Source organism: Lepus europaeus, chromosome 2, assembly GCF_033115175.1.
Source record: "Lepus europaeus isolate LE1 chromosome 2, mLepTim1.pri, whole genome shotgun sequence".
NCBI lineage: Eukaryota > Metazoa > Chordata > Mammalia > Lagomorpha > Leporidae > Lepus > Lepus europaeus.
Window position 1 is genome coordinate 143807579 of NC_084828.1, and position 13134 is coordinate 143820712.

A 13134-nucleotide genomic window follows, 5' to 3' on the forward strand; every position below is an offset into this window, starting at 1 on the left:
CTTTTAGAGATAAACCACAAACCCCTTGAAATTACATGACTCTGGGGCCTGCACTGTAGCAGGTGAAGCTGCTGCCTGCAGTGCCAGCATCTCATACGGGCACCAGTTCGAGTCCCAGCTGCTCCACTTCCAATTCAGCTCTCTGCTGTGGCCTGGGAAAACAGTAGAGATTGGCCCAAGTCCTTAGGCCCTTGTACCCGCATAGGAGACCTGGAAGAAGCTTCTGGCTCTTAGCTTCGGATCAACACAGCTCTGGCCGCTGTAGCCAACTGGGGAGTGAGACAGCAGATGGAAGACCTCCCTTTCTCTCTCTGCCTCTCCTTCTCTCTGTGTGTAAATCTGACTTTCAAGTAAATAAATAAGTCTTAAAGAAAAAAAAAAGGAATTACATGACTCTTTGGGCATTTTTTTTTTTTTTTTTTTGGTGGAGAGAGTGTGGAGATAATTATCCTTAAGAGGTTGAAAACTATTGATCAATATACTGATGACTCCCAAATAATGATCATCATCCCAGATGCAAGTACTCAACCTTTACATCCAACAGACACCTTTAAGTGGATGTCTACAAACACTGCAAATTCAGTATACTGAAAATGAAACACAGTTTTCCTTGCTTCCCTAACATTAGTCCTCTCCTAATCCTTACATCTTATATGACACCACCTGACTGAAATTGTAAAAATTCTGTGGCTCATAGCTGGTTAGGAAGATCATCTGATTATCAGAACTCTTTTCCTTAGTCCTTTTCATCTTCATCTCATCAGTTACCAGAGCTTTTTGAAAGCCTAATACATTTCAAGTCCCCTCCTCGCCACAACACAAAAGCAGCATGACTTCTATAATCATTCCAGGTTGGAAAAACTTCTAAATATCAATAGATCCTCTGGTCTGTAAACTTCTCCTGGATCACATTCGTTTAAAAAATATTTTGATTTTTATTTGTTTGAAAAGCAGAGGTGGGGTGGGGAGCGAAGACAGAAAGAAAGGTCTTCCACCCTCTGATTCACTTCCCAACTGGCCAAAATGGCCAGAGTTGAGCTGATCGAAGCCAGGAGCTTCATCTAGGTCTCCTACATGGATGCAAGGGCCCAAGCACACAGGCCATTTTCTGCTGCTTTTCCAGTTACTGGGTTTTCCAGGAAGCTGGATTGGAAGTGGAGCAGCCAAGACTCAAACTGGTGCCCATATGGGACGCTGGCATTGCAAGCAGCAGTGGCTTTACCCACTATGCCACAGCGCTAGATCCTGGATAACATTTTTTTTTCCTTTTAATAGAAAGCTTAACACAGTCTCATCAGCCCTACCTCCAAACACCTACATTATGAATATGCCAAAAAAGGTAACTATTCTTATGGAATGAGATTAATATGGTTTTCTTTCATCAAAATGGCAAAGGGATGAGAGGCTGTCTTTGCAAAATTGCTCGTACTTGGGATGCCTCTAATTCCTCCACAGACAACCTAGAGATTACAGCACCACCAATCAGTGAAGGCAGCTATTCTCCAATCAGCAAATGGTAACAGGAGTTGCTTTGTCAAATAATATCAGATCTTTACCAGTAATAAACATGATAGACAGTACTACGAAAAAGTTACCAAATCAGAAATTAAACATTCACAAGTCAGAATCACTGAAATTCCTGGTCCTTGGCATTATTTTAAAATTTGATGAAAATGGAAAGCAACAGAAAGGCTAGCTCTCCAGGTGAAATTTGAAAACCATATAGGAAGGTGTTTCTGATTCTTCCTAGTTTAAATGACTCTTTGAATTCCTGTTATCTGAATTATTTCCTTAAAGACATAGCAAAATGTCTGAAACATACAATGAGCACTATTCTTTCCACATCACCATTAAATGTCAGGAAGTTCATATTGATTAATTTCTCTTAGGACCATCTCCTAACATACTCTGTTGTTGTTTACTGGTGCTCTGTAAAGTAGTCGCAAAACTGTACATATGCTGAACAGATTTCAATTCATATTTATTACCAAATCCAAGGGAGGCCAAATTTATGCTTACAGTATGAATGAGTTGAACTTAACAGATTTTTTTTTTTTCTAATTACTATCAGTTTCCATGTTAAGAGCTATAGCCAAGGCCAACAAAAATGCTTAGAACTATCAAGAACAGAACAAAAGGACTATCCAGACTTGGAACTTCCTCTAGAGTTCCAACAAGGCCTAAGGACACTGGGAAGACTTTAAAAGCAGGAATGAAGATCAACAAATGACTTAGCTGTCTGTATTCTTGCCTTTCTTAATCTATTACAAAGTGACAAAAGTAAAACGTTAGTAATCCTTGTAAGCAGGTCTTTTACAGAACATAAAATTTCATTGATTAAGTGTGATTTATTAATTTTTTAACAGGTCAGGCTTTTGGTGTTTTGGCTATGAATTTTTCACCAAGCACAAGAAATTACTTTATTGCATGAAGTGGGAGACTGGGATCAAGGAATAAATAAATTTCAACTTGTGGTTAAGAGGATGAAAAGACAAACTGTAGACTAGGAGAAAATACTTGTAAAGCCTCACAGATGAAGGATTCATACCTAAAACACAAAGAGCTTTCAAAATTCAACAGTCAGGGCCAGGGTTGTGGCACAGCACGTTACACTGACCACCAGTGACACAAGTATCTCATATCGAGCACCAGTTCAATGACTGGATACTCCGCTTCTGATCCAGCTCCCTGCTAATGCACCTGGGGAAGCAATGGAAGATGGTCTAAATACTTGGCCCTGGGCAAGGGGGAGACCTGGATGAAGCACCAGGGTGCCAGGCTGCTGGCTTCAGCAAAGCCTAGCACTGGCCATGGTGGCCATATGGGTAGTGAACCAATTACAAGATTTTCAACATTACAAATCATTAGCAAAATACAAATTAGGATCATGATATCACTATATACTTATTATAGCAGCTAACATAAAACAATAATGCTAAATACTGGGAAAAGGCAGAGAAACTGGATCTCTCATACATTACTGGCAGCAATGAAAAATGGGACTGTCACTCTGGAGAAGTTTGTCAGTTCCTTTTAAAACTAAATATACATTTACTATATGTTCTAGCAATTGCACTTACTTATCTCAATGATATAAAACATTATGTCCACACAAAAACCTGTACATGATTGTTCATAATAGGTTATAATAGTCAAAAACTAGAAATAATCAAAATGTCCAATAAATGAATGATTAAACTGTGGTACACCTATACCATGGTATATTCCTTAGTAACGAGGAATAAGCCAACAATATATGTAACAACTTGGATGGATCTCAAAAGCATTATGTTGAATAACAAAAGCCAATCACCAAAAATCACATGCTGTATGATTTATATAACACTACAGAAAATTACAAAACTATAGAGATGGACAACAGATCTATGATTGTCAGGCATTAGTTAACAGTGATGGGAGGGACCAGCACTGTGGCATAGTAGGTAAAGCACTTGCAGTGCCGGCATCCCATATGGGAGGCGATTCGAGTCCCGGCCTCTCCACTTTCAATCCAGCTTTCTGCTATGGCCTACGAAAACAGTGGAAGATGGCCCAAGTCCTTGGGGCCCTGCACTCTCTTGGGAAGACACAGAGTAGCTCCTGGCTCCTGGCTTCAGATCGGCACAGCTCAGGTCACTGCAGCCAGTTGGGGAGTGAACCAGCAAATGGAAGACCTATCTCTCTCTCTCTTTCTCTGTAACTCTTTCAAATAAATAAATAAATCTTAAAAAAAAAAAAAAAAAGTGATGGGAGAGGAAACTTAGGGGTGACCTTAAAAAGTAGCATGAGGAGGGCCGGCACTGTGGCATAGCAGGTAAAGCTGCCACCCACAGTACTGGCATCTCATATGGACACTGATTCAAAACCTGGCTGCTCCTCTTCCCATCCAGTTCTCTGCTATCACCTGGGAAAACAATAGAAAATGGTCCAAGTGCTTGGGCTGTTGCACCCACGTGGGAGACCAAGAAGAAGCTCTTAGCTCCTGGCTTCAGACTGGTCCAGCTCTGGTCATTGCAGCCATTTGGGAAGTCAACCAGCAGATGGAAGACCTTTCTCTCTCTCTCTCTGTGCCTCTTTCTGTAACTTTACCTTTCAAATAAATAAATAAATCTAAAAAAAAAAAAAAAAAGTAGAAAGAGAGAGATCATCGTGGTAATGGAATACCTTGACATAAGTGATTACACAAATATGCACATGATAAAATGATAGAAATATATTTATACCAATATTAATTTACTTGTTCTGACATGGTACTCTAATTATGCAAGATTTTAAGTAAACATGAAAGCTAAGTATACATGGGGACCACTCTGGACTATCTTAGCAACGTCCCGTGAATCTATACTTATTTCAAAACAAAATATTTTAAGAATCCAGTTAATGTAAAATAATACAAAAGTTTGAAAAACATAGGAGAAAGGTATGAATTTATTGAAAAGGGTAGGGGTGGCCATGGTGAAATATAAAAAGAGAGCTGGAAAGTTTATTCAGCTTCTCAAAATAGTTCAAACACTTATTGAATACCTAGCATTTGGAAAACATGCATTATAAGTAATAGTGAGATTAAAAAGAAGGTCAAGCACTTCCTCTGAATTAATTTACTCTCTAAGAAAGTAAGATAGAATAATTGTTAAAGAGCTTAGAGCCTCTGCAACAGCAATTCCCTTTGCCTGGAATGCTCTTCTGTCACTTCTTCTAGTAAGTTCTTTTTTGTATTTTAAAAAGATTTACTTATTTTTATTTATTTGAAAGACAGAGTTACAGAGAGAGAGAGGTCTTCCATCCACTGGTTCACTTCCCAAATGGCTACAGCGGCCGGAAATGAGCTGATCTGAAGCCAGGAGCCAGGAACTTCTTCCAGGTCTCCCACATGGGTATAGGGGTCCAAAACTTGGGCCATCTTCTGCTACTTTCCTGGGCAGATTAGCAGGGAGCTGGATTGGAAGTGGAGCAGCTGGGATTCGAACCAGCATCCATATGGGATGCCGGCACTGCAGGCTGGTACTTTAACCCTCTGTGCCACAGCACTGGTCCCTCTAGTTAGTTCTCACTCATCCTTCAACTCTCAGTTCAGTCACCTCCACAGGGAAACCCTCCCCTACCTCTTCTTTTTGCCCTCCGTATTAGATCAGCTTCCTCTATGGTATGAACAGCACACTATACTTGTGATTCATAATTAACTATGAATTAACTATGTCATTATTTGACATCTATTTTCCTTATTAGGTTAAAATCTTCAAAACGCCAGAGGCAGGTCTGTATAGCTCACCAGCAATATTCTGAAGTTCAAATTTAGACAGAAGGGGCCGGCAGTAAGGCATAGTGCCGCCTGTGGTGCCAGCATCCCATATAGGTGCCAGTTCAAGTCCCAGCTGCTCCACTTCCAATCCAGCTCCCTGCTAATGTGCCCAGGAAAGCAGCAGAAGATGATCCAAGACCTTGGAGACCTGCACCCAAATAGGAGACCCGCAAGAAGCTACTGGCTTCAGATCAGCCCAGCTCTGGCCACTGCAGTTTGGGAAGTGAACCAGTGGAAGGAAGATCTCTCTCTCTCTCTCTCTCTGCCTCTGTGTCTCTGTAACTCTGCCTTTCAAACAAATAAATAAATCTTTTAAAAAAATCTGACAGAAATTCAAAATAAATAACACTAATAAATCCATACAAAGCTAAAATTCATATGCACAATGGGATAAGTGGACAATAAGAGTTTCTGGGGTCGGGGTCAGGGCCAGTGCTGTGGCGCAACGGGTTAACTCTAGCCCGAAGCTCCAGCATTCCATATGGGCACCAGTTCTGGTCCCAGCTGCTCTACTCCAATCCAGCTCTCTGCTATGGCCTGAGAGGACAGTGGAAGATGACCCAAGTCCTGGGGCCCCTGCACCCACATTAGGAGACCCAGAAGAAGCTCCTGGCTCTTGACCTTGGATCAGCTCAGCTCTAGCTGTTGTGGCCATTTGGGGAGTGAACCAGCAGATGGAAGACCTCTCTGTCTCTGTCTCCGCCTCTCTCTGTCACTCTGTCACTCAAATAAATAAAAATAAATCTTAAAAAAAAAAAGTTACTGGGATCTTGAAGAATTGAATTATCACTTCAACCTTAAAAAGTCAGTTTATAAGGGACAGAAGGTTAATGCAGAGGATAAAGGATTTTAAGTCCAAAGCTCGATATGAACTTCAGCTCTCTGGCAACAGCAATCCACAGAGAACTGAAGCAGAGGAGTGGTTAACCCAACTGTCCTTTATGAAAATTAATGTGGAAATGGATTTGAAATGAGAGGGTAAGATGCTAGGGCCAGTAAAAATAATTAAAAGGATACTGTGACAGTACAGATCCAAACTAAAGATCCTGAATGAGGTGGTCTCCACGACAGAAAGATGTGAGAAACACGAAGACTAAAGAAGCGACCTGGCTTAAGGACTAAGTAGATACAGGGACACGGAAGGGAAAACGTCAAAGATGACTCCGGAGGCTTACCAGTGAATGAGCGATGAAACATAACACCATTAACAGAAATTGGGAAGTCAAGACCAAGTATTTTAGGATTAGGAATGTGCTGTGTTGGAAGTGACAAGTGATATCCGCACAATTTAAGATAGGAGACAAGATGAAGGGTGTAGCTGTGTAAATCAATCAGTCAAGGTTAGGGGAGTGAATGAGATGTCTCACGGAGACGATAAAAAGAGCCTCAGATGAAAACCCTTGGTCAATTTATGTTTCTCAAGCCATGGTCATCCAGCCCATGAGCGCATTAGGGCATTTCTGATCTCATCCTTGTGGTCCTTTAAGTATACAATACAGGGCTTTGTATATCACTGTACACAGTAAGTAGTTTATTTAAAGAATCAACCATTCAGGACAATCTCTGATTAATATTTCCTGTTCCTTCTGCACATTGTATTTTAAAAAGTGCTGCCCAGGGTAGTGGTTGAAAAGAAACAGACTTCTGTGATTAGTAAGATCAGCAAGTTTAGATAGTTTAAATCACTTACCCAAAGCTCTGATTTCTCAAGGCTCTAGAGATGAAGAGTGGACAGACCAGATTCTGAAACTCTAAAAGAACCCTTTTATAAAAATATGGCCCTATTGAGACTGGGCAGAAGCAAATCCTAACTAGAAGTTGGAAATACTCTTCAAGCGGTTTTTGAATAAATAGGAAATATTTACTTTGGAAGTGAAACAAATTAAAAATCTCAATTGTATGCACTATACAAGTTGATCATTTACATAAAGAAGCTTCACCTGGCTCCAGGCTTCCGCTTGGCGCAGCACCGGCCATAGTGGCCATTTGGGGAGTGAACCAACGGAAGGAAGACCTTTCTCTTTCTCTTTCTCTTTCTCTCTCTCATTGTCTATAACTCTGCCTGTCAAATAAATAAATAAAAAGAAGAAGAAGAAAAACTACATAAAGAAGCTTCATGTGAACTGAAGAAGTACTAAGCTAAAGGAGATAATTAAAGGGGAATTGAGAACAGTCAATATTCACAGGTATCACAGTCTAGGTGCAGCAATGGGCTAACAGTATTTCCCCGGCTGTAGTATAAATTAAAAAAAAAAAAAAAAAAAAAAACTGCTAAAATGGATCAGCCTCCAAAACTTTGACAGCCTCCAAAATTAACTGAAAAGTCTTCAAACACTGAAGAATCATTGTATTGTCAACTTCAGCCTTTTCAAAGATGCAGTGTGCCGCATGGCTCTAACCCGGACTCAAGCAAATGTTTTCCCAAAGGTGAGTGTGTTTGTGGGTGCAGTCTGGGAAAAGAAATCAGGTCTGCAGGAACCTGACAGAGTGCAACTCAACCTTCCTCCACTGTGAAAGACGGGCAGCCTTTGCTTGCTTGTTTCCCACAGCGGATGAACCACTGGTGAACTGTCCGTTCTGAGTTGGACCACTAAAACATGTTGCAAAATGCTTCGAGGTTATCTACCAACAACTGTCACTCCTAGTCCTGGTTCTTTCAAGAACAGCATGGAACATGGTGAAAGATAAAAGTTATCTGATTTACTTCAGAAAAAAAAAAAAATATGCGACTTCCTGGCATGTCGGTGCGTTCCCTTCTCTCAAAAATGGGGAAATCTTACCTCCTTCAACGTTTGACTCCCCTTAAAGGAGAAAGGAATACAAGTGCAGGGAACTTAGTCTCAGAGCCCCCGCCTCCAGAGCCGAGCGGAGACAGGGAGCTTAAATAGCAAGAGTTGCAGCTAATAGAAAACCCCCAACTGCCAAGGTGCGAGCAGCCCCAGCCGGTGCCCGGGTGTGGGACGCGATAAAAAGCCACACCGACCTGGCCCGAGGCCGTGGGGCCCTAAAAGCCTGCACCTCTCCCGCCCAAAGCCCCAGGGAGCCGAGCAGGCGCTCGTCCCCAGGCCGGCGGCAAGCCCAGCGCCTCGCAGGGCAGAGCGCTCGGCCCCACAGAAGCCACACCGCTAAAACGAGCGTCCAGCGACACGCCTGCCGAAGCTCCGGCCGCGCCGCTGAGCCAGCTGCCCGCACTCCCCAGCAGCCCACTTGCCGGACGCTGTCCAGGGGACGTGCGCCGGAGCCAGCTCCCAGAGTTGGAGACGTCTCTGGCTCGGCCGGGGTCCTGTCGACCCCATCCGCCCACCCCTCCGTCACTCCCCCGCCGAAGGCTGAGCAGGAGGCCACCCCAGGGGGTGGTGCCCGGGAGCCACACCGCGCTCAAGAATGCTACGGGCTGGGCCGGGACTCCCGGGCGGGCGGCCGCAGCGGCTCACTCACTCACCGAGAGGACGCTCATGCGGATTGGGGTCTCTAACAGGCACGCCATCTTGAGCCTTCCCACCCGGCTGCTGCCGGCGCCGGCACGGGGGCCGGCACTTTCGACAGCCAACTGTTGGCCGCCACAGGCACCTCTGCCGAAAGTCGGGCAAGGTACGCAAGACTGGGCCACGCTCTGGACGCCGCTCGAGCACGGGAAGGACCCGCACAAAGGAGAGCAAAGGGGAGCGCGCCACGGCCCTCCTCGCGAATCGTCCTCTCAGAAACACCAGCTACTCTCCGTCTGGGTTAGAGGTGGGAGCCGGCGGCACTTCCCGCATGCGCAGGGAAGACCCGTTGGCCCCACCTGCCTCGCGCGGTGGGCGGGGCCTCGGGGGCGGAGTCTCGCTCTGCCGCTACAGGCTCCACCGACTGATAAATTGCAGTCCAGGGGTTACGAGTGTTTCTGTTCCGAGAAGCTAGTAGGAGGGACCACGCGCATAGTTTGAAGTTCACGTGCACATTCATTATCCCTCTCTTTGCAACAAACTCCCCGCGCGGTTATTATCTCTACAGGCGGAGGAGGCGCGATCTCAGAACCAAATTTTCTGCGACCGAGAGCAATTGTTTCACACTGCAGCGCACCGAGGTGTGACCTGCTTTAACGTCGCGTGCTCGACCCATTTATTCTGGGGTAGTGTTAAGAATAGGTACTCCAGACCAGACCGCCTGGGTGTAGTCCTTGCCTTGGCTTATCAGCTGGCTGCAATACCTCGGGCAAGTTAACCTTGTGTTTCGGTTGAACGTAGAAAGCATTATGCAGCATTATGTGTTAACAGCAGTTTCCCAGTCTCTAGGCGGGGAAACAATGGGGCAGCTATCTTAGTATTTCATCCTGATACGCTCTGATAAGTGAAGCCAAATAAACACATGATTCTAGTTTTACGTTCTGATTAATTCTGCTCCCCTATTCCAGTTAGTGTGTGTGTGTGTGTGTGCAACACCGCCCTTGACTTGATGGGCAGGTTTCACCTTGGTGTTGCTCTCTGCCAGTGAGGTTTTCACAGGATGGTTTCAATGAGCCTGTTACATTACTCTCTCCCTTCCATTTCTTTAGCCATTCTGTAACGCAGGCTGTTCCTTCAACGCCCCCCCCCCCCGCCAGAGTTCTACAATGGGTCTTGTGGCTGATAGCTTCTCTTCCACTTTGTTCCTCACTGTTTCGCTATCTTTCTCCTGTACTTGGATTCTAAATTTGTGGTCGCACATATCACCCTTGTTTAGGAGGAGTCTGTGTTACTTAGCACACTGCTGAGTTCCTGGGAGGCAGGAGTTTCATTTTAGATATTCCTCTGCTACCATAGTATTTCCCAAGCTTCATTAATCTGCAGACCGCTTATGCTATTGTTGGGTATTATCATTCACTCGATATTTTTTTTAAAGCCAATGTCAACTCATAAACAAGATTTTATACTCATCCTCAATGATAATACTCGTGAAATCAAATGGGTTGTGCTCCTAATTTTTAATCTGGGGAACATTAACATAGATAACTACAAAAAAAGTTGAAATGTCCATCCATGCACTACCTAAAATCATGTCACATACTGCATACACAATGGGGTGGAGCTGAATCCTTACACACAGCATCCCAGCGGTACCTATCACATTTTCAGTTGACATTTGTATGATACAATCATAGCTGTCTTATGCACACACCATCCATTAATAAAAGCAATATATCTTCCAGGAAGACCCTCCCCTGAATATAGGTTTAGGTGACCCCCTCCTCATGTCTTCATGCATCCCTTTGTTCTTACCACTAACATAGCACCCCCAACTGTATACTGTAATTTGCAGGGATTTTGTGTGTATGTGTGTGATTGTTTACTTCATTATGCATTTCAGGACAGGCACTAGGAATGGGATCTTCCTGGTCTTTTATCTCAGTTCCTAGCAAGTCACTCATTAAATGTTTGAGTGGATTTGGGGCTTACCTTGAGCCTGGGACAAAGATGTGAGTACATGTTATTTAGGAAGTTCTTCCAGGGAGCAAAATTGGTGGGTCAGGGAGAGTGAGAAAAGAAGCAAAAGCGTGTCTGTTACTGGACCATCCCTGAGAGACATACAGAAGACCTCCCTGGATTCCCATCCTGAGGCTGGAGCCTTTGTCTACTACTCCCATCCCCACTGAGGATTTCCCCAGGGCTGTGAAGTCCCTGCCCTCCTGGATGGTTTTTGTACAAGAACTGGGATGACTTGGCTTGTTGTAGAAAATAGGTTTGTTCTATAGGTGGCAGAGTCAGGCAGCATAAATATGAATTTATGCAGAACTTTCACTACGGTTGTAGCCAAAATCAGAGGGGAGAGGGACTAGAGAATGTGACTCGGGGCACCCACACCTCTGCCTCCAGGGCTTGGCTGTTTTAATTCCAGAAGAGTGACATGGCCATTTGACCAGAAGGAAGCATTGAACAGGAAACTTCTAAGCTTGTGGAATCGGGAATTTTTTTTAAAGAGATTTACTTATTTATTTTGAAAGTCAGAGAAAGAGAGAGAGAGTGTGTGTGTGTGTCTTCCATCCACTAGTTCACTCCCCTGTAGTCTGCAATGGCCAGGGCTGGGCCAGGCCAAAGCCAGGACAGGAGCTTCTTCTGGGTCTCACATTTCGGTAACAGTGGCCCAAGCACTTGGGCTATCTTCCACTGCTTTCCCAGCCACATTAGCAGGAAGCTGGATTAGAAGTGGAGTAGCTGGGACTTGAACCAGCACACATACGGGATGCTGGCACTGCAGGCAGAGGCTTTACCCACTATGCCATAGTGCCGGCTCCAGAATCAGGAATTTTACTTCTAGCTCAACTTCTACTACTAAATAATTTTAGGTTTGCTCTTTGAATGTAAGAAATGAGTATAAATTGGGGTGGGAATAAGAACAAATTTTTATTTAGCCTCCATATAATAAAAACAAAACATTGATTTTGGCACTGTTCTGAGGACAGGGAAATATCCACACTGACTTTTCTGTACACCTGAAACTTGTACCTGTCTTGGGGCAGTATTAATTCCAATAATAATAATAATCATAATCATAATGACAACAACAATTGGCCGGCGCCATGGCTCAATAGGCTAATCCTCCGCCCTGCGGCGCCAGCACACCGGGTTCTAGTCCCGGTCGGGGCGCCGGATTCTGTCCCGGTTGCCCCTCTTCCAGTCCAGCTCTCTGCTGTGGCCTGGGAAGGCAGTGGAGGATGGCCCAAGTGCTTGGGCCCTGCACCCACATGGGAGACCAGGAGAAGCACCTGGCTCCTGGCTTCGGATCAGCGCGGTGTGCCGGCTGCAGCACGCCGGGCGCAGCAGTGAACCGATGGTAAAGGAAAACCTTTCTCTCTGTCTCTCTCTCTCACTGTCCACTCTGCCTGTCAAAAAAAAAAAAAAAAGACAACAACAATTGAACAACAGAATAGGAAGTAAGTAGCTAAAAAGAAATATTAAAAGCATATAAGTTTCCATGTGGAATTGCCAGAATGAGAAACAAAGCCATTTTTAAAAAAATAGAAACATGCCTAGGGGCTGGCACTGTGGCGCACTAGATTGATCCTCCGCCTGCAGCGCGGGCATCCCATATGGGCACTGGGTTCTAGTCGCAGTTGCTCCTCTTCCACTCCAGCTCTCTGCTGTGGCCTGGAAAAGCAGTGGATGATGGCCCAGGTGCTTGGGCCCCTTCACCCACATGGGAGACCAGGAGGAGGCATCTGGCTCCTGGCTTCGGATCGGCGTAGCTCCGGCTGTTGTGGCCATTTGAGGGATGAGCCATCAGATGGAAGACCTTTCTCTCTCTTTCTTTCTCTGTAACTGTCTGTGACTCTACCTGTCAAATAAACAAACAAACAAACAAACAAACATGCCTAGGCAAAAATTAAAGAAAGCTTAACATGTAGAACCAAAAACTGAATGATCCCAAAAGGAACTTCAAAGAATCTTTAAAAAGATTAGAAAGTAGAGGAAATGCTTTAGAGAGAAAGAGAACGTGGACTAACAGTGGTGTAGAGGAGACAAGTACAGCCCAACAGATACTAACTGCAGGTTGATTGTGCACACTGCACTAGGGGTTTAAAATGGAATAAAGGTGTGGCTCCTGCTCTCAGCAGATAGGAATCAACATGAGACTATGAGAGTTCACTAATTTGTTTAAAGTGGGTTGGGGAGTAAGAGGCTGACTCAACTTTGGCACAGGATTCTTTGGTTCCAGAGTCTTTTCCTGATCTTCCATAATTCCCATGGACCTGACGGGACTCTCCCAGTTGGGAGTGTTGAGCACTCATCTAAGCAACCAGTCAGCTAAGGAAAGTGAAGGGCTTTGAAATGGGAGATAATGTGTCAGTGATCCATCAGGTATGTAGAGGGTAAAAATAT

At 44.4% G+C, this 13134-nt stretch overlaps 1 protein-coding gene across 5 annotated transcripts in view; it reads right to left on the reverse strand.

Moving 5' to 3' along the window:
* ARMC8 (armadillo repeat containing 8) overlaps nucleotides 1-9030 on the reverse strand; it is a 113800-nt gene extending 104770 nt beyond the window's left edge. For all 5 annotated transcript variants that reach the window (XM_062214199.1, XM_062214212.1, XM_062214206.1 and 2 more), the window contains exon 1: nucleotides 8742-9030. In XM_062214199.1, coding sequence (XP_062070183.1) covers nucleotides 8742-8786 — 45 coding nt within the window. In that variant the 5' untranslated portion in view covers nucleotides 8787-9030. The remainder of the gene's footprint in view (nucleotides 1-8741) is intronic.
* Nucleotides 9031-13134: the final 4104 nt, after the last annotated feature.